General features: G+C 36.0%; 2 protein-coding genes across 2 annotated transcripts in view; one reads left to right on the top strand and one right to left on the bottom strand.

Moving 5' to 3' along the window:
- The window catches only part of LOC112454524 (tensin-1-like), a 104977-nt gene that overhangs the window by 64193 nt on the left and 17482 nt on the right, over positions 1 to 23302 (bottom strand). The window lies entirely within an intron of this gene.
- Positions 5049 to 23302, top strand: part of LOC112454528 — a 33480-nt gene continuing 15226 nt past the window's right edge. The window contains exons 1-24 of the mRNA XM_025015976.1: positions 5049 to 5741; positions 9472 to 9737; positions 10289 to 10440; positions 11374 to 11754; positions 12194 to 12323; positions 13032 to 13399; positions 13560 to 13698; positions 13826 to 14081; positions 14292 to 14566; positions 14653 to 14978; positions 15147 to 15458; positions 15520 to 15793; positions 15939 to 16239; positions 16401 to 16596; positions 16768 to 16925; positions 17042 to 17223; positions 17408 to 17631; positions 17716 to 17904; positions 18000 to 18293; positions 18400 to 18639; positions 18776 to 18961; positions 19129 to 19265; positions 19567 to 19958; positions 20235 to 20499. Of these exons, the coding sequence (XP_024871744.1) occupies positions 9536 to 9737; positions 10289 to 10440; positions 11374 to 11754; positions 12194 to 12323; positions 13032 to 13399; positions 13560 to 13698; positions 13826 to 14081; positions 14292 to 14566; positions 14653 to 14978; positions 15147 to 15458; positions 15520 to 15793; positions 15939 to 16239; positions 16401 to 16596; positions 16768 to 16925; positions 17042 to 17223; positions 17408 to 17631; positions 17716 to 17904; positions 18000 to 18293; positions 18400 to 18639; positions 18776 to 18961; positions 19129 to 19265; positions 19567 to 19958; positions 20235 to 20499 (5579 nt within the window). The 5' untranslated portion in view covers positions 5049 to 5741; positions 9472 to 9535. The remainder of the gene's footprint in view (positions 5742 to 9471; positions 9738 to 10288; positions 10441 to 11373; positions 11755 to 12193; positions 12324 to 13031; positions 13400 to 13559; positions 13699 to 13825; positions 14082 to 14291; positions 14567 to 14652; positions 14979 to 15146; positions 15459 to 15519; positions 15794 to 15938; positions 16240 to 16400; positions 16597 to 16767; positions 16926 to 17041; positions 17224 to 17407; positions 17632 to 17715; positions 17905 to 17999; positions 18294 to 18399; positions 18640 to 18775; positions 18962 to 19128; positions 19266 to 19566; positions 19959 to 20234; positions 20500 to 23302) is intronic.

Here is a 23302-nt window from a genome sequence, read left to right as displayed (position 1 = left end):
CTGGTCGTGACGCGTCGAAGAGGCCGAAGAAGAGTAACGGAAGAAAGAAAGAAAGAAAGAGAGGGAAAAGAAGAAAGTGAGAGAGGGGGTGGAGGCGAGTTCGGCAAAGGCCGGTCGAGCACCTGGGCGACATTACTTCTTCGAGTCTTCCGACAGCATGCCTCTTCGCAGGCATACTTTCGTACCTCGACTCGCGTCCCTCGTTTTGCGAACTGCAGCAGCATATCCGATAGCGTGTGAAAAGTTTATACTGTAACCTTTTTTAATTCGCTATCACGCTGTAATTATTCCGTTTACCACCCACAATTAACGTTACTATTAATTAACAAAGAAGTTTGTTGCCCTTTCACGTTATATTTACATAAGACCAACACGATTGTATTCACTCATGCTGTTTCTCAAGACTAGTTTTTAAATGGATTTTTAAGTGTTGTTTTGATTTTCTATACTTGTTCTGATTTTTAACAAACAAATTTTACCCAGAACTTAGACGGTATTGTTGTCAAAATATATTATTTAAATATACGTGAAAAAGATGTGCATATTTCAAGCCTATCGTTGAGCCGTATCTGTCCAATAATGTATGTTTCCAAAATTTTTAACCGATTAATTCAGAAGATTGTAATCATCCGAACAGCTTCCGCGTATTTTTTAAATATTCGATAATTGCAATCGATCTCTGGGCGCCTTATGGTAAATCGTACATTATATTTATGTGCTATTTCAATTTTGATATAATATCCTGTCGGAGGACGCGCCTTATTCCGTCACGGAAGATCAAGCGCGCTTCATCTCTATGAAGATCATTGAACGTAATAAGCTGAGCAGCGCTATTCATGATTATCCTATAGCTCGTCGTATCTTCCGTCACTTTGCCACGTTCATCTACTATGACTGTTGCTCGTTTGCAGAATATGCGGAAAACGAAGTGTCACTAACATTCATCCGATTTTTCTTTGCAAAAATCTCGAAGCACTAATAGCACTCGTATTCTAAGATTAAAAAACGAAGAGAAAGTTTTAATTTGGTAGTTTAATTATCGGGATATTGAGGCCTAAAATATTGAAACCGATAATAATTTCCGCTTTTATTACGAAGAAATTGACTCTCGCAATTAACGCGACATTGGCTACTTTTTGCTAATTCCTGGACATGCTGTGCAACGTTTGTTTTGCGTTTCATTTTCTTCACTTCTTGCCGCCTCATCATAGTCTCACGCATGATTTGCGGATATCCTTCGACCAGTCCGTTCATCTTTTTAGAAAGAATGTCCGCTTCGAACATCCACTTTAGAAAGGTTGTGCTACGTGCAGATGAATTTCACACACGAAACGTTCATCATAATATCATGACAGACATAGACATTACATTATCCTTGCATGAGAAAGCATGTGTAGAAAATTTCTGAAAAGACATCACGTGCATTTAGTTCTCGCTTATGTCTTACTATATCTCTACTTCATTTTAACTACTTATGACTATAAATACCGCAAAATAATGCAATATGACGTAGGATGTTAAAAATACTCCTAACGGACAAGTTAAAGGGATCGTATAATTATTTCGTTAACACTATCTTGTGACGTCAGGAAACCATAAAGTCATCGCGACCTTCCTGAGTTCGTATGGACACTTGGCTACCTGCCACGTGTATATCTAGGTCTAGGTTTAAGTCTAGATTGTGGTTTATCCTAAAAGCCAGGTTTTATGTCGATTTTATGCACCCATTTTTTAGGGTCAATACTGCGAAATGGATTAACGGGAGTTTTTGAAAGAAGGTATCCCAAGGAGATGACCGTACGTGTCCTTTCTTGGGACCATGGGCGACGAATCCGTTCCTGGCGCCACGGTGTGTGCTCGCCAGTTGCACACCGGCCGATACCCAGGTCTCCAGACTGGCTGCAGCTGCGAACCGGTTATATACTTTCATCTGGCAGTCTTAGCACGGTCCCTAAAAGAGAATCCGATGACTATAGCTGCGGTGCGCGAGGCGCGCGAGGAAAAGAGAAAGGAGAGAAAATGGTGGGGAGAGTTAATGCCTGTACCAAGGCACGCTTATGCATCGGAATAAAGGACGTCTCCCCCTACTCTTTCGCCTTTTTTTTCCTTTCCTTTTCTCTCTCTCTTTCTCTCTCTCTCTCTCTCTCTCTCTCTCTCTCTCTTTCTCTCTTTTTTATATTTTAACCCTACCACTTCTTCTGGTATACACCGGCAACACTCTCTTCGGCGCGAGTCACATACTTAGCCGAGTGGACGGCCGTTCAAAAAACGCTGCGCTCCGGAGGCAATACTTGATGAGATCGTATGACGGTCACCGCGGTGATGAAACGCGCATCCTGTTTGGCCGGTAATACATCTGACATGCATACTTGCAGACTAATTGACCGTAGATCAATAATTTGGCCTTGTAGAGCGTTTGGCCGTAAAGCGATATTAAATTAGACGCTATTTTTGAAAAGAAAAAAAAAGTTTAATGTATCGACTTGTGCCTTGCTCTATACGTTACTCCGCGTAAAATTGAAAAACGTACGACGATGCAATATATCGATCGGACTTTAAAAGCGACTTTAAATTTCGCGAATTATATGGCGGCGATCGTTGAATTAATGATGTTCACTTCCCAAGTGAACGAGAAATAATAGGGAAGCAGAACTTTGAGCCGCACTACGCGTTAATAGTTTATCTTTGTGCTTATCTTCTGCGACAGTCGCTTGAAAGAGCATCCGATAGCTGTAACGGTAAGCGCGAGGATAAGAGCGAAGAGGGAGAAGAAAGGAATGAGAAAAGTTGTGCTGCGTATACTAAAGCACAGTTACGTCTTCTTTTCGTTAAGCTGCGCTGCGCCAGTTTAACTGCCACGTTCCTTTTGGCGAATCGCGCATCAAACCGGATAGCGACCATCAGTGGGATCGAGATTTTGGCGTGAATAAAATGACGTAGTTAGTTTTCAAATGGTTGCTGAAACTCCAAAGACCGAACTTTCGATAATCTAGAATCGATACGTAGTTGAAAGATATAGGGGGGGGTGAACAAACGAGATATAAACGGAGAACGAGAGATAAAGCGGACAGACAATAATAAATTTACTCTCCTTTTTTTCTATGGACAAATCTCTGAATTTAAATGAAGCAAGCGTTGAGAAACCGATACTCGAATTACTGCATTGATATGCAGGTAGAACTTTAATAGTTCGCGAGTCTCTACATTCATAGCCAATTTATTGCCATGTCATCCTACGCGATGACATCCTTTTTCAGGATCGTCATTGATACATTGTCCCAATTTTATCTGTAGAACTTTTTACGCTCGGCTCACCATGCGTAGGCGCCTTCAAGGTCTACTAGTTCGATTTCACGTTTGTAAAGACCATGTAACTGGCGACAAATTGTCATGACCGATTGAAACGAGAGGCCTTGAGACACGATCGTATAATTGGTGTGTAAGAAAGAAGGTTTTGGTGATGGCAAACGATGATCGTAACGACGTAACGACGTAAAAGAGTTTAACATAAATCAATATGAAAGGATGTGATGGATATTATGTCGCATACAGATGTGACAATAGCTTAATCCTTTTTTAAATATCCATTAAAAAGAAATTAAAGCTGTAACAAACCTACATTTTTTTGCTATTTTTGTATGAAGTAAAATTTTATTTTGTGACATCTGCATTTTAAATGTAAGAAGCCAATATCCGTCTCTTTGATTCTATAAATATAAATTGCTAACAATTATTGTCACATATCATTTTAATGTTTCCGATACGATAAATTTTATATAAAGATTCTCATTTAAGTTCCCATTTGCTAAGTCTATAAATGATAACTGTATGAATCATCTTTGCAAGTTTTATATAATATATGGATTTTTTTATTAAATCAACTGAAGTTTACAAAAATAAAAAAATCTTAAGATGGAACCAAAATAATATTTCAGTACTTGGATTCTAAGAAAACAGCACGCGACATCTGAGGTTCAATGTTGAAAGTGACTGTCCTGGCCGGTTAGTCAGGTTCAACGAACTTAACTTACAGTAGGTACACAGTGATACAGACGGTGATCATTTAAACCCGATAGATCATTGAATTTTTCCATGTTTTAAGCACATACCTGCCACGAGACTCTACTCGTAACGTTATTTGTAGTATCAATAGCATTTCTAGCGGGTAAAGCAGAGTTTTGTAACACTGACATGTGCTAGATTAACTAGTTCACAAACTAGTTTCTTCATATCTTCGTAAGATTTATATAATGTAATAATCTCATATAATGTTAAATAAAAGTATAAATCAATTCTTTTCTTCCTCACGTTTTTCTTCTTTTATCTCCTACGTCAATTTTCTTCAGTAGAACGGTAAAATTATTAACTTTGAAATGCGTAAATTAATTTCCTTAGGGAAATCTAAACTACAATACTCTTCATGACAGTCTCTGTATTTTTTATAAGATTTTCCTTCAAAATAATTTTTAGACTCATATTCTTAAAGTGTGTAATCGCCTTTCTTCTTCGCAGAATTAAATTTACTTAAATTTATTTACTTAAATCTTTACTTAACTGCATAAATTTCGCAAAGTTATTTTATTTTGTTTCTTTTTACAAATTTTATTACAAAGTCACGCGCCACTTTAAGGGTTCGCTGCATCAATAAATGTATATCATCCGACTCTGGAGTGTGCGTCCATACCCGATACGGAAGATTATACTGCCGCGCTAATAATCGCGCTACCGTTTCTTTCCCATCAACGATCGGCGAACCGCAGGCGGTGCCCTGCTATTCCCCACAAAATATATCTTCCCCTGCGGGCGGTGAGGTGGCACAGGTGACCGGAGGTTGTGACGAGGGGGGAAAGCCCCCTCGTGCACGCCTCGGGGAGCACGACGGGCTGAATTTAACTTGGAACAACCGTATATTTTGTGGTGTTCTGTGCACGGTCAGTGCCCACGCCACAGAACGAATGCCAGGCAACGATCTGCGCTCTCCCGACGGGAACCACGCTGGCTTCGCCCGTACCTTCAGTTTACTATCGTAAGCTCACTCGGACAGGTGAGCGCCGCGCTCACGGCCGATCGAGCGATGACACGGTTTTACGCAAATTCGTTTGTCAGCACCATAATCTCGCGATCGTGAAGAGAATTTGATTTTACCTTACCCACGTTAGGCCTAGAAGTAACGCGGACCATCCAAAAAGTACCATTTACAAAGCAAAAAGAGGTTAAAAAAGAGTTTTGTTCACTGAATAAGATTGTGCAAATTTTCGCTTCTGACTAATCACAGAAAGCAAAGGATTTTTCTTCAAACTCGAGTAAATATCTTAACATGGTGATTACTTAAAAAAAGGATATGATTTCTTATAGTGACAGTGATTTGATAATATAATTAAATTATAATAAACCTACTAATTTCCGTCATTATGTGCGTTATATAATCTACTGAATGGATAATGTATGGGAAAGACGTACTAATCATTGCGTCACTTCGATATTTTATCGACGATTTAGTGTGAAAAGAATTAAAAAATAGTAATAATAACTAAGTCGATTTAAATGTTTACTGGCACAGTTGGACATGTATAAACACATTTTACACGTTTTGCAATTATGCTAACGCTAGCACTGACAGCGTGTTAAAAGCTGAAGTTACAATAAGACAGTTGTGTGAATAAAAACATTCATTTTCACCGCTGGGACATACTAAACAAATCTGTTCCCGCCATTGTGCTGTACGTCAAACAAAAATTCTGGTGAGTACAAAATACTTTCGAATAAACACTAGTATAATTTTGTACTCGCAAACATAAAAATGATCTAAGCCTTTGTTCTGATGTACATTCAGATTTTTGCATTTTTATGCATTAAAAAATAAAGTATGTTGAAATTCGCAAATATCTTTTAATAATTAGCAGCAGAATATGTTTAAATTACCACATTATGCGGGCTGTTAATATTTCGGATAATAAAATTTTATGAGTGAATAAATTAATCGATCCACTTGCAAAATTAAAAGGTTTGGTATAAAATCTATTTATCTCTGCATTTTCACGTCATGTTCATATTTTAATAAATTATCCCTTTTATCGGATTTTGATTGGTCGTGGAAAGGTAGAGGCCCGCAATTTTTTAGAAAGTTTCACAGAAATTTTAAAACGTGACATTGACAGACAGCACGTCCATCACAGTCGGCATCCTGGTACGAATTATGCCAGTGTGGAATCTCACGTATCTGACGTGCAATTAATGCTTATCTGACACCACCACTGAAAGTTTAATTCGAGGAATCAACGGTATTGTTCGCCACTCTTTGATAACTGGCCTTGTAATCCGTAAAGGAAGACGTTTCGTATACTTATTATTGTACAATCAATTTTCAACAAACTTCAGTAAGGAGTGAAGGTCTCTCTCTGTCTATCTTTCTCCGCGATCGAAGTAGAAGTTGAAGTTATATTACCTCGATTGTATTACATAATTACATGAAACACGAAAGGGCGAAAATGATATATGTATAGGTACTTCTACTATAAAATTTTGATTGATATATTGTAGATATAGGTAAATGAACAAATTTTTTTTATACGTCAAATAAACATTAATTTTAAAAAGTACTACTTGCATAGACATACACAAACGCAAAGATGAATTAAAATAAATCTTATTATATAACATTATTTATTGCACATTTGTGTAAATATATTTGTATTTTCCTGCGTGCGATTAGCCTTTACATGCCGTGACTTCCGTTTATTACGGAATCAAAATTAAACGTTGAAGCGAAGCTAACCACTGGACAGCGATCGGCAATTGTTAGCACTGACCCAAATTTCTTTATGACGATATATTAATTATTAAACGAGAATGTATATGACGCAAGAATGCAATCACGCTTCAACTTGGCTTATGTATCCTCTTATGGTGTTATGAAATTATATCTCCTCTCGTTAAATAATCGCACACCGCCATTGTATCTCATCATAATTATTCGTACGATGAGATAAGACGCGCCGTTAATTTCACTCCCACGAATAATGTTTCGTCGTGCCATAGTATGAAAAGGAAATTCACTTTGCTTATATACTTCGTTCGCACAGTAGCATCTGTTTATTGTCGTAACACCAGATGTAACCGCAGACCGACACAGAGAACTCCGGAATTGGCGAATTTTTGCTGGCGAAATTGCTAATAATTTCTGCGTATATTCTTTTTCGTCTGAAAATTAATTTCTCAAACTCAAATACCACTAAATAGAATAACGGAAAGTTCAGTAATCCCCTTGAAAATAATGTACTTTCTCTTAATTAAGATTAAAAAATTTAAAGTAGAAATGCTTATGCGGGATTTGTTTGAAAGGCTACTTGTCAGCTTCTTCTCCGTGGACTACCTTAATTTTGCAGCGTTATAAAAACGAAATACATATCGATATCACAGACAATTGGCGTGTCCGCGCCCACCAAGAAGATCTTTTACACATATGTGTTCATGGTGTGGGGGAGCTCGTCACGCAAGGAACTTCTGTATGGGGTTGGCCAGGCAACAGACAGTATTATAGGTGTATGTCAATATCCCGGACGGTGTTATCATTCGGAAGCATGCATGGCAGGTGTAGGAAATGACGTCACGCACCTCGGGACGGCCCCCCATTGGAAATACGACCTTACCGTCCCTTTATCCGAACCAGCGTGCATAGAGAAAACTTCCTTTATATACGGACACATGTTACTCTTTTTCGGTCAATGCTCACGGGGACTGCTACCGTACGAATAACCTGTGTCGAAAGTAAACACCGACGATTGTCGAACAATAAAATTATCCCGAATCTAAAGCGTTCTATCGATCAATCTTGTCGAAGAATTTCGCTATGCGCGAAGGTAAGTGCAAGTTGTAAAGAAGCCAGAGAAAATTTTAGTCACGCAATCTTCTTCATGCTATGCATTCGAATATTACACTTCTAAGTAGATAAAAGATTAGACGAATCATTATATATAATTAATTGCAATTGATGACTTTCAACAGTAAAGAATTTTTGCAACAAAACATACGTAGAATAATATTCTAGTCATTCTAGAGAGATTCTAAAAGAAATCTCTATATCCAAGCTATTAGCTATATAGGTGTCCTGCTAGGTTGTCATTTATTATACTAAATAAATAAAATGTATGTTTCAGAGTAATATAATCACTTTAGAAATAAACATAAAAATTGCCCGAAATCAGATCGGAAAGACCTGGTTTACATTATCGCAAATAAAAATCGTGTTACCCGGTATAATTCTTATCAACACTCATCAGAATAAGAAAAGATTCGTTTCCTGTATAGAAGCTACAGTCTTATTTATTCGTTGGAAATCAGATAGCGCACGTACTTCGTGCACATTTGAATACACGAGTATCCGCACATCGAGAAGCGTCGCACTAGCCTGTTATTTAGCAGAGTCTTAAAAGTCAAGAGCGTGGCCGATACACTCTGTTGGCAAGAAGAGCACCGTTCGGTGTGCTCACTCAGTGTTCCTTAAGTGTCAAACTATCTTAAAGAAGAATTCTTACACGAACACGGGTCAGTGCGAACGTTCCTTCCGCGTATTTCTGCCAAGCCTTGTTAGACAGTGTCTTCAAACTATCGAATATCTTTAACTATAGATTTCTTAAGTAATTTAAAATTAATTTTTCCTTATTAAAAAAATGACATTGTTATATTCCCTAACTTTCAAATTTTCAAGATCATATATTCTCTTGTAGAACTTTACATTAAAATAAAATTTATCTAGAATTAATTAGACGTTATTTAAGTCTATTAGACGTTTAAAATGTCTTTTATTGATAATCGGAGTTGGCTCGTTTTGAATCGTAACACTTTCTCGCCTGAGAATGCAATATTATATCATCACTTTATCAGCCGAGTAAGATCCTAGAAGGATCAAGCTATTAGATATATCTTGCGTAATGTGAGTACTTGGGGTTAGTTGGGAAAATCACTCTTTTAATTAATTGCGTACGGCACAATTTAAGAGCCGTGAGAAAACGTCGTTTCTTCCGCGGTAAGCTTTCACTCCGGTTTAATCTCCGTGATCGTTCGCGGCGAGATACTCTTGACATTGCATCAAGACGACGTTTTACCGAGGAGAAAGCAACCACTCAGCGTGAATACCGGTTTACCAGTTATCAAACTAAATGCAACAAGTAAATAGACTGCGTATGAGTAAATAAAATGTATGTCAAAGTTTACAAAATGTAAAAGATGCGTAATAAAAATACTATGAAATATGTAGTATGATATTTTTTATGTATCAATCTATAATCAATGATAATATGTCACATTTTTAGCTCATATTATTGTAGATTATTTAGATTAAGTATTCGTCTATTTAATCAATTTAATAATTCATATTTGACTGCTCAATATGTCTATATTTTTTATGACATAATTCTTTAATTTAAAGCAACGTTTTTGTTAATAAATTGCATGTTTATGCGTTGATTTCAGAGCATTAAGAAGTGAAAGATTCTACGAGAAGGAACATGTCGATTACAAGTATCGTTCGATCAAGATGACGTCGGATAAGCAAACGAGTTCGTCCTCCTGGCTGTTGCGATCATGTAAAAGAAGCCGGTTTAAAATAGAATTGTTGTACTTCATATTTGGATATTTGTTGACGTATTGCTCGGCTAGAAACAATCCTCCTAGATTTCTTATAGACGGACAAACAGAAATCGTCCTCAGACTGAAGGAGGGGCCTGAGACTCCGATTGGTAAAGATAATAAGCATCCTTTTTTAGAAAAGACTACACTACTCTCAAAGAGCGTTCAATTAAACGTAAATTTCTATATATAATAAACAAGCATTAGTATATGGCTATAGCTTTTATTAAGTAAACAATCGAATAAAACTTTATGATCGATTAATTCATAGTGAAAGACGGGCGCGTCTTCATGCATACTTGCGCCGGTTGGTTACGGATCACAAAACTTATTACTAGTCTAATGCACCGATTTTCAAGCACCGTTGTATAAACCGTTGCTGCTTTGTTTTTAATATGCGAATAAGATTATAAAAATTAATGCTTTTCTTTATGACTCTTTTTCGCTCTCAACATTCTTTCTTCTTACAACTTTCTCTCTCTCTCTCTCTCTCTTTAAATATAAGTTAACAAAGTTATAAAATTCATTCTTGAATAATCTCTATTAATTGTCTTTTTAAGATTACACTAAATTCTTCTCGTTATTTTCTTCTATATGACCATGACATTTTGCATTTATTGCACATAAATAAAGGCTAAATTTATTAAAAAATTATTTACAGGTAGCCTAATTTACAAGCTCAGAGGTATCGATCAAGATAATGATATACTGACTTTTGGCGTTCGAGATCAGCCTGGTAGTGACGTGATTCGAGTCGAAAATTTCGGTTTCAGTGAAGCCAACATTTACTTAAATAAGTTGCTGGACAGAGAGGTAAATCTACGTTCTAAATAATTTTTAATTCATCAAAATTATGAGAAGGCATTTATACTAAAGAACAAAATTTTTTCTAAGTTATTATATAAAAAATTGTGAAGAAATAACTAGATCTTAACAACTGCTCGTCTTAACAACAAATATAAACTTTGTCAAGTGAGAGCCATTAAGCAACACAACTAGAGAAGCAAAAATAACGCAGGAAGAGATACCGCAATAATTCTTACGTTGTGCCATCACTGCTATTTCTGTTTTGCACGAGCAATTTACCTTTTCTTCGGATCACAACTTCAATATTACAGTCCAACAAACCATTAAAGAGAAATTTAAGTATCAGCAGCGAAGACAAACGTAATTTACCGATCATCTTTACGAGGATTCACTTCGCAAAGCTGTCATTTGTAGCCGTCATCAGTGCACGCATAAAATAACGCATCCGAGATTAACTTTCTATCGGTGATGGTGCTCGCGTTCGAATTATAATAATCATCGTGTGTGCGATGCAATTTTTTAAAACCTAAGTACATCGATTTCATCGAAACCTATACAAACTTGGTTTAAATTATATTTTATCTCTTATACTTTGCTCTTCCTTAATCTCAATACCTATATCAAACAATTTGTATATACGACATCTTTTAAATATAAATTCCATTTTATCAGTAGTTGACATTATATTTCAGAATAGAATCCTATTTATTATAATATTTTATACATATATGTTCTTATATATATATATATATATGTATTTTAATATAGACCTTATGTATGTGTATATTCTGATACTTTAAATGTTTTTGGTATTACACAACATGAAAATTAATAACATAAAATTATAAAAAAATTATATCTTGAATTCTGACAAGAATTATAGATCGTCTAAAGCGGGTTTAATCTAATATTAAACGTATATTATTTGCGCTTTATCAGACAAGAGACGAATATGCACTCGTGTTAACATTGACGGATGGAAGATTGGGGGAGGGAAATTTCATCACGCAAAGTCTGCTGCTTTTGGTCGAGGACATTAATGACAATGTCCCGGTTTTTCGTCCACATCCTACCTCGTTAACACTTCGGGAGGATTCACGCCCGGGTATTTTAACAACGGTGGAAGCTACCGACGCCGATTTGGGTGCTCATGGTCAAGTGGTGTATTACCTTCAGGAGTTGGATGGCGATAACAACGTTTTCAGTATATCGACCGTCAATGGCAAGGGTGTTATACGCTTAGTGGGTTCTTTGGATTACGAACGAAAGTATCTGTATCAACTGCGAGTCTTGGCTGTAGATCGTGCAATAAATGAAAAGGTATTTTTTATTTAAATGAGCATAATCATTCTTTATTAAATATTTAACAATTTCGTAAGTGATAAGAAAAATGGGCGCGATTATTTCATTTTTTTGTAAACATAACTTGATAATCTACACGTATATTATCGGTATACATCTTATCTTAAATGAATAAGCGTTTGTTAAAAATTTTAAAAATTATAAGGATATTATTTAACAAAACGCGATACGCGCGGACATTACGTAGATAAAACCCGCACGATATATGATTACTGAATAGTTCAATGACTTTTCCCTGTAAAGTCAAACGCAGTGAAGGGTGAACAATGCCAGAAGATAACTATCTACATAAGCGTCATTACAGTTATTTATTATAGCCATTTCTTCCAGGCAACTTCCTGTAGTTTACTTATACTTAATTATTCTAGATAAGTGCTTAATCATTCTTTCCTACTAGGTAAATACGGGAACGACGGCGATTTTGATTAAAGTACAGGATGTGGAGGACCAACCGCCGGAATTCATAGCCATGACGCCTGTTGCAAGGATTAGCGAAAATGTCAGGATTGGTACATCTGTTTTACAAGGTCAGCATTATATCTCGTGAATAAAACAACGTCGAAACTATTTCCAATTGCAGAATCTAATTTTAATTATAATTTAACGTAATAACAGAATAAATGAATAAATAACTTTATGCATAATAAAATTCATTTATAATGAAATTCATTCATAATGAATGATGCTGCTTAATTAAGATAAAAAATTAACCGAGATACTGTAATGGTCAGTTTGCAGCCAATTAATTTAGAATTTCATTTTTCGACATACTTCAACACTTGCGGACGCACGCAACGATATGCGTGTGCGCACGTATAAAACTTCTGCCTTTAAACGCTGCAATGCAACAATTATAAATCTAAGCGTATCGCTCTAATAATCGGATAATCGTGATACGTGCTTTGCTCTATTACGACGGAAGAATAATGCGAGAAAAGTACGATCGCGAAGAGCTATGAACCGTTGTTCCTTCATTACTTTAAAACTGGGATAGCCATAAACTGGCACCCTCAGGCGTTGGATAGCTGAAACATTGAATGAACTGTGATCGTACATTTTGCGCTTTGTTTTGTGGACTCGCCTAAGATAAGGATTAATTCTGCTCTATTGATTTTTCAAATATTGAACGTCTTTCAAAGACTATGACTTGTGACCTCGATATTTTCAGTGATTGCGGGAGATTCCGTATATAAAATTATGTGGCTCTAATGATCCGACAATAAATCTCGTTGCAGTTCGTGCTGTGGATGGTGATAAGGGGATAAACAACAAGGTGATTTATAGTATTACGAAGGGACCGAGATATCTGTTCGATATTGATGCGACTTCTGGCGTCGTATTCACGAGAGCGCAATTGGATAGAGAGGCCGAGGAGAATAGCGATGGCACTTTCATTCTCGAAATTACAGTTAAAGAAGTGTCGAAGATTAATCCACCGCCATCTGTCAGCACCGAGGTGACCATTATCCTCACCGACGTAAATGACGAAACGCCGACATTTCGGAGTATGCTATATCATGCCGAAATAAACGAGAACGCGCCGGAAAATACGCCAGCCAATTTCATTGGCGATGCTGTACCAGAAATTTTTGATCATGACTTGGTAAGTTGAAAGTAGTAAAAAAATTTTTTATTTTTTAAATAGAATTGTGACATCCATGCCAAAGAAAATTAGCATTTAAAAATGCTGCTTTCTTGCAAAATAATTTCCTCTTACTGAATTTTGAGAATGTTGCTTGCAAGTGCAGTGAATTGTTTTTTAGGGTTCCAATGGCACGTTTCGAATATTTATCGAAGGCGATGGTGGAATATTTGATGTAACACCGTATCGTGGAATTAATGAAGCGCCGTTTTTAATACGCGTTAAGGATTCGAGTAAACTGGATTTTGAAAAAATATCTGGTAAAGTCATACATTCGTTTTCTTTATTATAATTAAACTAGCCACCGTATTGCAAAATTAATATTGAAATATTAACGTTACGTTTCGTACTATGCCACGTGTAAAACTTACGGATTGATTCTTGCAGTGGTAAACTTTACTCTCGTCGCGAAAGAAATCACGCCGGTATCGCCGAAGTATAGCGCGGTACCGGTTACAGTCTTTATAAAGGATCAAAATGATAATTATCCCGAGTTCACGAAAAGTATCTACGACGTGTCGATACCAGAGAATTGCGCCGAGGGCACGACCGTGGCTTGGATACAGGCTTTGGACGGAGACAGCGGTAACTTTGGAACGCATGGAATACGATATACAACTTTAGGCGGTAGCATTGCACATGCGTAAGATAATAAATTATCAAAATAATTCTTAACAATCACGTTATACTTTACAATTTCGTCATATATGTATAGTTTTCTGTGTTAATAAATCAACGAAAAAAATTAAATAAGATTAAGAAGAGAGACTCTTTGTCCAGTATAACAGAAAGTCAATATAAGACATTAATAAAGTAATAAAATTTTACGATAGTAAATTAACTTTTGTCATAGATTATCGATGGACCCTCTCACCGGCGTGGTAACGGTTAAGCATCCTGGGCCCAGTTTCGATCGAGAATTAGTAGCTCGGCATTATCTCACCGTCGAAGCGCGAGACAATCTTGGAAAAGGGAATCGCAACGCCGCGCAATTGATAATTAATATTGATGACGTTAACGACAACGCTCCTATATTTCTACAAAATAAATACGAGGCAGTGTTGTTGGAGAATGAAGATCACTTTGAGTCGCCTTTGGTTGTCGAAGCGTCCGACAACGATTTAAATGGTTAGACAGCGTTTAATAAATAAAAAAAAACACGAATAAAACGTATATCTCTATCTACGATGTGTCACACTTACATATCTGTCCAGGGACGCGAAACAGTGAGATAGTCTACACTTTAGTATCAAGCGAATTCTCTCGAAATTTCACCATCGATCCGAAACGTGGCATTGTTACACCCACCCGTCCCCTGGATTACGAGGCTCTGCCTATCAATCAGGGACACAAAGAAACGATCATACGTCAGTTAAGATTGACAGTGAGAGCCAGAGATATGGGTACACCGAGTCTGACGTCTGAGGTTCCTCTGATTATTTACTTGAGAGACGTTAACGATAATGCTCCGGTTTTCGAGAGAGCTTTGTATAAAAGAAATATTCCTGAGGATTTGCCTGGTGGCACAAGCATTGTACAAGTACGTATATAATATAAAATACTTTATGTAATACGTCGCAAAGTTGTAGATATAAAGTTGTAGATATAAGTTTCTGAATTGCATGGAAAATTAAAAACACGAAAAAGATTGATAAGTAAATAAATGTTATCGCGGAAATAAACGATGAATAAAGAATTGTTCCTATAGGTGAAAGCTTGGGACAAAGATCTGTCGTCGCCGAATAATAAGTTAGTCTATCGAATTCAGAGCGGAGCCGGAGACAAGTTCGTAATTAGCCCCGAGACAGGCGTGATCCGAGTTGCGCCGGGCTCGAACTTGGATCCGGATCTTACGTCGCCGAAAACCACGAGATACAACTTAAACGTTATCGCCATCGACAGCGGTACGGAAATTCAACGGACGGCCGAGGTTCTCGTGAATATCACGATCCTAGACGTCAATAATAAACCACCCGTTTTCATCGATCCCGGGACTATCACTATCAGAGAAAACACTCAGGTATGTTATCAGACGTCTGTCTGCTGCTGTCTAAATTCTATTAATAAGCAAATGACTTTAGGTCGGTGCCTATGTTCATCGCATAGTGGCGCAAGATCCGGATGTAGCGCCGATTCTACGTTATCGCGTAGATCCCAATTCATCGGAGGCACGAAATGAGGAGGGTACTTTGATCAAAGTGCAAGAATATGACTATCTAGCAGCGCTAGAGTTAAACGCGGTGGATGGCTTGCTACGCATAGTAAAGCTATTAGATAGGGAGCGAGTAGAAACCATCAGATTGGGACTTGTTGTCGAGGACTTGGCAGCAGTAAGAGGCTTGCAAACTGCATCCGGTTAGTTTTTAGTTTTAAAAGTAGTTTTAAATGTGATGGGGTCTTCCTTCAAATTTTTCCGCAAAAGTGTTTTCGAAATGTTTCTAAAAGTTTTCTATCATAAAAGTATTTTACTAAAGCGCTATTATACACAAAATGTTTGCAGCCACGCTGAGTATAATTATCGAGGATGAAAATGACAATAATCCAAAGTTTCGGAGACCATTTTATAGGCGTTCTGTTACTGAAAACAGTAAAAATGGTGTCAATATCGCTGGTATTGTTGCCGACGACGCTGATAAAAATCGTAGCATTACGTATTCCTTACAAGGCCCAAAAGAGATCACTGAACTCGTGCATTTAGATCCTGAGACCGGAGAAATGGTCGTCGCTAACAAAATCGACAGAGAAGTGTACTCGTGGCTGAATTTAACTGTTAAAGCCACGGACTCTGGAATTCCACCTCGGTAAGAGTTATACAATTAAATAATTATTAGGTTATTATATTACATTATTATATTTAATTAGAAATGTATTATTAATTAAATAATAATTTTCTACCACTACATGTAATAATATTTCAGCATTATTTTTCTATTATGTATGTCAAACTAATTAAATTTTGTAGATCAAGTTTATCGGAAGTATACGTTCAAGTTTTGGACGAAAACGACAATAATCCGTATTTCCTCTCGAATGTCAGTAGTGTAACTGTTATGGAGAATTCAAAAATTGGCACGGAAATCACTGTAATACAGGCGGCAGATTCTGATAGTGGGGATTACGGAAAAATCACTTATCTTTTGGACAGAATATCATCTCAGGTAGAAAACGCTAATGACATAGAAATTTTTATAATAATTCTACATTTACTTTGCAACGTGCCTCAGCAATATTTAGCTTTATTGTCGCAGTCAATACAAAGCCGGTGTAATGTAATGACTATGTATCAATGTATACAACTTATTATTACAGTCGACTATTATTTTCAACAGGGGACTTTCGCCATTCACTCAGAAACAGGATCGCTGACAGTTGCTGATGTCCTGGATTGGGAGAATAGACATAGTTATGTTTTGGTCATAGAAGCGTGGGATAATTATCAATTTGGTTATACAGCAGGGGAGTCTCGAAACGCGTTTAAACAAATCCAGTATGCAATATTTCTCGATTTATTAATAATAAATATAATGTTTATTTTATTTTAATTTTAAACTGTACCTAAGTCGTTTAGATGGTATCATTGTAAAACAGAAGATATTGTTTTAGAGTTACAGTCATTGACGTGAATGACAATGCTCCGAAAATGGATATACCTCAAGACTGCATCTCGATATCTGAATTTCATGACATACGGGACTTGATTTACATTATAAAAGTGAAGGATGCTGATGATCCGACAACGCCGAATGGACGCGTTATGATCAGGATCACTTCGGGCAACGAATTAGGTGCGCAATTAATTTTTGAATATTGCTCGATAAAATATAATATTTCGCACTGTATAATGCAAACATGCTATATACATATATTCTACAATTTATGAAATTCTGATACAATTAGCATATCTTTTTAAATATTAAATATATATAAAATGGATTTCAAATATAATATTGATGAAATTGTGATCAACAGGTTTATTTATATTGGAGCAAACTGATTATTGGACAGCAAAGATAAAAGCTGCCCAGCCATTGAGAGGAAAGTTTGGGAATTATACGTTGAACGTTGAAGCACACGATTTGGGAACACCATCTAATAAGGATAATGGAATTTTGAAAATTTGCGTCACAGATTACAACGATAATCCCCCTTTGTTCGTCAGTCCCCAGCACAATACCACTATCCGTGTTCCAGAGGTTCGTGTTTCTGGCTAATTTGCATAATGCTGTACTTCTAATGCGCACGAAATAGCGTTAATGATGTTAATGAAACGATTTCAGAACATAACAATAGGAAGTACGATTATTCAAATCGAGGCGAGAGATGCCGATACGGGATTAAACGGCGATGTGCATTATCGTTTAAAGCAGGATCTCGCGGGCCACTGGAAGACTTTCCGCATCGACGAGAAAACCGGCATGATATCCCTAAAGTTACCGCTCGATAGAGAGACGCAAAAATTATACGAGGTATGCAAACACATGATTTAAAGTAAATTTTATTTCTTTTCAATTATTTTATGCATCTTTTCGGGAATAAAATTAACGAAGTATTCCCGATATAGATACGCGTCGAAGCATACGATTTGGGTACCCCGACGCCTTTAAGTTCAGATCTCGATCTAATTATTTATGTGCGGAACATCAACGATTTCGAGCCGCAATTTTCAGTGAGCGTATTTCACATTAATTTCACGGAGGAACAGCCGCCAGGATCGGAGATGGTGTTACTTCCAGAAACGTTTGACAATGACGACGTTGACGATTTGGAAGATCCTCCCACTCAAGTTTGTTATTTCATAGTTGGCGGAAACGACGACGGACTGTTCGTTTTAGATATTTATAAACATGAACTTGGCGTGAGTCTCTTATTAAATAATATATTGACCAAATATATTTTCCAAAAGTTCATATTTTTCATCTCGTGGTGACTTGAGGAGAATTGATATTATATTTATCGTTTAGACTGCTAAATTGCTGGATAGAGAACAGCAAGAAGAACATGTATTACTTATTAAAGCAACGGAGGATTGCAAGACCGTGCCGGAAAATGAAACGACATTCGACAAGACTGACGCCACTTTATTACAAGTCGTTGTAAGGGTTGACGACATTAATGATAATGCGCCGCAATTTATTAAAGATGTTTTTACGGGCGGTGTTACCACTGAAGCCGACTTTGGCACGCAATTTATGCACGTGAAGGTAACTTTATATTACTAATATTGCCTTACGTATATAACTCTCTTATTGCTGCATCTTTTACCATTATAGTTAATAGCATTAATTAGTATTTCTAAAATGCTTTTAAATGCATTTAATACGAAAATGTATATTGTAGGCAATTGATGCGGATGCTGGGGACAATGCTGTACTCAGTTATTATCAAGTAGGCAAAATTCACATGACGTTAACTGAAGGCTTCGAAGATATGCAACTGCAACCTTTTCTAGTAAATAAGGATGATGGAGCAGTGAGTCTGAATTTCGATCCTCAACGAGGGATGAAGGGCTACTTTGATTTCATGGTATATATTATTTTGATAAAATTGATACATATCTCTTCTGTATGCGCAAACAAACAATGCTACACTTTCGATCTTTTCTGTTATAATTTATATATCTTATTTTATTTAATAAAAATATATAAGTTAAATAAGATATTGCTTGTGTATAAAATATTGTATAAATATAGGTACTTGTTAACGATACGTATGGCTTGCAAGACACTGCGAGAGTTTTTATCTATTTATTACGGGAGGATCAAAGAGTTCGTTTTGTTCTCCGTCAACATCCGCCAGAAGTCCGAAGTCGAATTGAGACTTTCCAAGAGTAAGTGTAACATATTTCGTACTTGTATTAGGTATAGTGATATCAAGCAAAAAGTTATAAATTTTCATTAAAATAAAGAAATAATTATTTAACTAATAGCAGATATTTATAAGAAAATTAATTATAGTTTATTGGTGATATACTGTCACTGTAATGTACAGATCTTATGCAAAGTATGATAAAATAAAATATTTCCGATTATTTTTTCAATATACTTTCTTCAAATTTTTAAATAGTGAGTTAGAACACATCAAACTTTAAAGTAATATCTGAAGCAAACATCTAAATTTTCCATTCACAGAGTCCTGGGTAACGTCACTAGTGCTATAATTAACGTTGATGAATATAAAGTTCATGAAAATCAAGACGGTTCCATAGATAGAACGAAAACAGATTTATATTTGCACCTGGTGAATCGTCGAGACAATTCGATTCTCGAGGTATCCGAGGTCCTCGAATTGGTCGATAGGAACATCGAGAAACTCGACAATCTATTCAAGGAGTTCAACGTCCTCGATACGCAGCCAGCAAAGCCCGAACCGATTATACAGTACGAACAAGCTGGAACGACTTTCTGGCTTCTCACGTTGACCCTATTTCTAGGAGCTCTACTGATTCTGTGTGTCGCTTTATGTTTGTCCCAAAGGGCGTCTTTCCGAAGGCAATTGAAAGCGGCGAACGCATCACCGTTCGGTAATTTAAAACACAAATAACTATTTCTACTAACTCTGCTCCGCTCTCTTTCTGGCTATTGCCTACCACTTATTGGGAGAGGACCTCTGTAAAGTTATATAATGCTCTGTTTTTAGAATTTTAATATAATTGACATAATTCTGACTCTCCCATGAAAATTTTTAAAAAGACTTGGCAGTTAAATATCTGCAAGTAAATATTTCTGATAATTTTTGTCGCAATCTTATTTCCAATGTTATAATATTAAAATCAATTTATTTTCATATTATATCTCAGGTGCGTCGGACTCGGAATTTATTAGAAGTCCTGGTCGCGTTCCAAATACGAACAAACACAGCGTCGAAGGATCGAATCCAATATGGATGCACGCTTATGAAAACGAATGGTTTAAGAGCGACGAGTCATTCAGCCATACGTCCGAAAGAGATTCCCTCGACGAGAACGCACTTAATAATGAAGAGATGATGAATGAAGCTAATACAAACCAAAGAGCTGAGGATAAACCATATTACATAGAGCCAAGAGTTTCAACTATTTCTAGGTATGAAACTATTCTCCTGTTACAGCTTAATCTTGAGTGAAACCGATTTCATTTTGGGAAATTGAAAATAACCACCATAGAGATATTATACTTATATCAATAATAATTATATATACGATAAATATGTACAATGCATGGCGCATAATCCATTACATATATATATTTTTTTACCATTACAGTGTGGAAAGTATCGATATTCAAAATAATTTTAATAGAAATTCACCGATTTACTCAGGACAAAATACGATTGTTAATCCCCTAGGAAAGAAGATCGAAACAACGGAATTATAACAAATCAATAAGTATTGAGGTCACGCGTGATTCACGCTACCTATGCCACTGAATATTCTTTAGATGCAGAATAAAACCCGGGATTATTTTGTACATAATTACGTTGCATAAACAACTAGAAAATAGAATAACTTCTCATTGACTGTTGTAACTTTAGAGATTCCAAATTATTTATTGTAGCAGATTCAGCATGTAAAATATAATTAATTCATATTTGATATCTATTTTTATGAATGAATTGATATGTATGACAAGAAATATTTTATTATTATAATGAGTGCTGAATTTTTTGAACGATTTAATTTACATCTTAATATCAGTCAACGTCGACTACTTGCACAACGACTTATTGTACAACAAATTTTTGTACACCTTTGTATTTTTTATAGTCAAATAAATGATTTTTTTCAGTAAGTTCTGTATTCCTATTTCCTAAACAAAATCCTTCTCGATTTAAAAAGAAGAAGTAAAACCGCGCTAATAGATACAGTTAATCGCGTTAATTATTTTTTACACGACTTCTGACAGTAGTCGAACATCTGACATACATATATGACAGAAAATTAAAGAGTCCGAACAATGACCGAGGTATTATACGCACAGAGCAGCAGGTCACGGGTTGAAAAGTTAGGTAGCCGAGGAAACGGTTACCTATTCTCTTATCGTCTTCCTGAACGTCGAGGTTGCGTGCAACCTCATGCTAATCCAAAGCAGCTATATAACCGACCGGTCAGTGGTCGACCTCACCCAGGTACAACCCTCTTTAAGGCGTTATGGCGTCCTTTGCCCTTTCCATATACATCCGCAATTATGGTGGCGTATGTTCCACCGACGAAAAGTTATCGTCCGGCAATAATACTATTAAAATGCAAAAATGTTTTAAGAACTTTGCATGCGTATAAATCTACAGCTGTATTTAATCAATCCATGTTTTTTTTGTTTGCAAATGTAATTTTCGTTTAAAACGTAAAAATAACAGTCAACAATTGAAACAATAATAATAAAATATAAAAATTTTATGATTAAAGTATTTTAAGCTAAAAACTTAGTATTATATCGTAGTATTTTATTATTGTTGTTTAAATTGGAAAGGTGAGCACTAATTCACTGTGGCCCTCAGAGATTAGCTTTTCGATGTTTATCAGTATTTCTTTTCCAATAAACACGCAAACCCGTGTTAAGAAGTCTTTCGTATTTGGGGGAGATCGCAATTAACCTCTACTATCTGATTTATCGAAGCACTGATTGTGAGTCATCAAAAAAAGCTGCATTATTCTTTTATTATTATAATTAAAAAATTTTCTGGCAAACTCATAAAATTATTTTATATAACATTTCACTAATTGAAGGATTTAGTGTGAGCTGTCTAACTCTGCACCTATTGAAAATTTGAAAAACTTAAGTTTCAAATAACAATCAGACTTATTATTACTTCATCAAACTTTGCATAAGATTTACATATTACAACAAATTATTATGAAACATTAATTTTATTTTTAATAAAACTAAAAAAAATAAATTTTTAATAAAATAAGTGTTTTAATTTATAATTTTTCAATATTTATAACTAATAATACGATGTGTTTACCTCTTTATACATAGAAAAATTATTTAAATTACTTCACATAAATATAAAAAGTAGAAAAAAGTAGTTATCATTTATGCATTGTGATTATCTTACGAATAATTGCAAGCATTCGAAAACCTGTTATCGGTTACAGATAGTTAAGTGCATCTTCGATATTGATGGAGGGGATAATCGTCGAACGTGACGTACACGTGACTCGTAGAGCCGCATCAACGTAGGGGTTGAACAGTACAACTCCTTTCACACGCGCGGAGTACGCGGCCGCGTGAAGTGTGCTTCCACGCGATACTCAAGAATGCTGTCTCTGGATCACGGTTATCCGCCGTGCATTTCAGTGATTTCTCACAAGTGCAATTTCCGAAAGAAAATAATGAACGTATGATGACGCAAACTCGAATCCTACGCGTAAAAATAATTACGTGACAGCGAAAAAAACGGTGGAGAACATAATGCTAAAAACGGCGAAGCAAAAGTTAACTCACTCTCGAGGATTGTTTGCGAAAGAAGCAAGAACTACGAATTGTTTCGTTTTGAAAATGAGTGTATCACTGCCGAAAAAGTCGCTCGATCTGTGATCAATGGGTATTCGCATAAACATGAACTGTTCAACAATTTTGTGATTACCTGTGTGTGTTCTCAGGTAAATTTATATACGTCTTTTTAAATAGTTTTTAATTGAGTTATACTTTTCAATTGCACAATAACTATTTTATATCATAATGCTATAAATTTTCTTTTGCAAAATTGTTTTTGCAACAGTAACAAACTTTTAATAACATCGCAATGCAACTTTGATAACGCGAGTTTTGCAGTTATTAATGGTATTGTGTTTTAAAGTAAGATGAAATACAATGACATTTTTTATTTCTTTGTCGCAAAAAAATAAGTCGTCATTGAAGAACACTCCTTAACTTTAATTATAAG

Source organism: Temnothorax curvispinosus, unplaced genomic scaffold (genome assembly GCF_003070985.1).
Source record: "Temnothorax curvispinosus isolate PA1 unplaced genomic scaffold, ASM307098v1 QBEX01005133.1, whole genome shotgun sequence".
Lineage (NCBI taxonomy): Eukaryota > Metazoa > Arthropoda > Insecta > Hymenoptera > Formicidae > Temnothorax > Temnothorax curvispinosus.
Note: the sequence above shows the minus strand (reverse complement) of the source record. Positions and strands in the feature narration are given on the sequence as shown.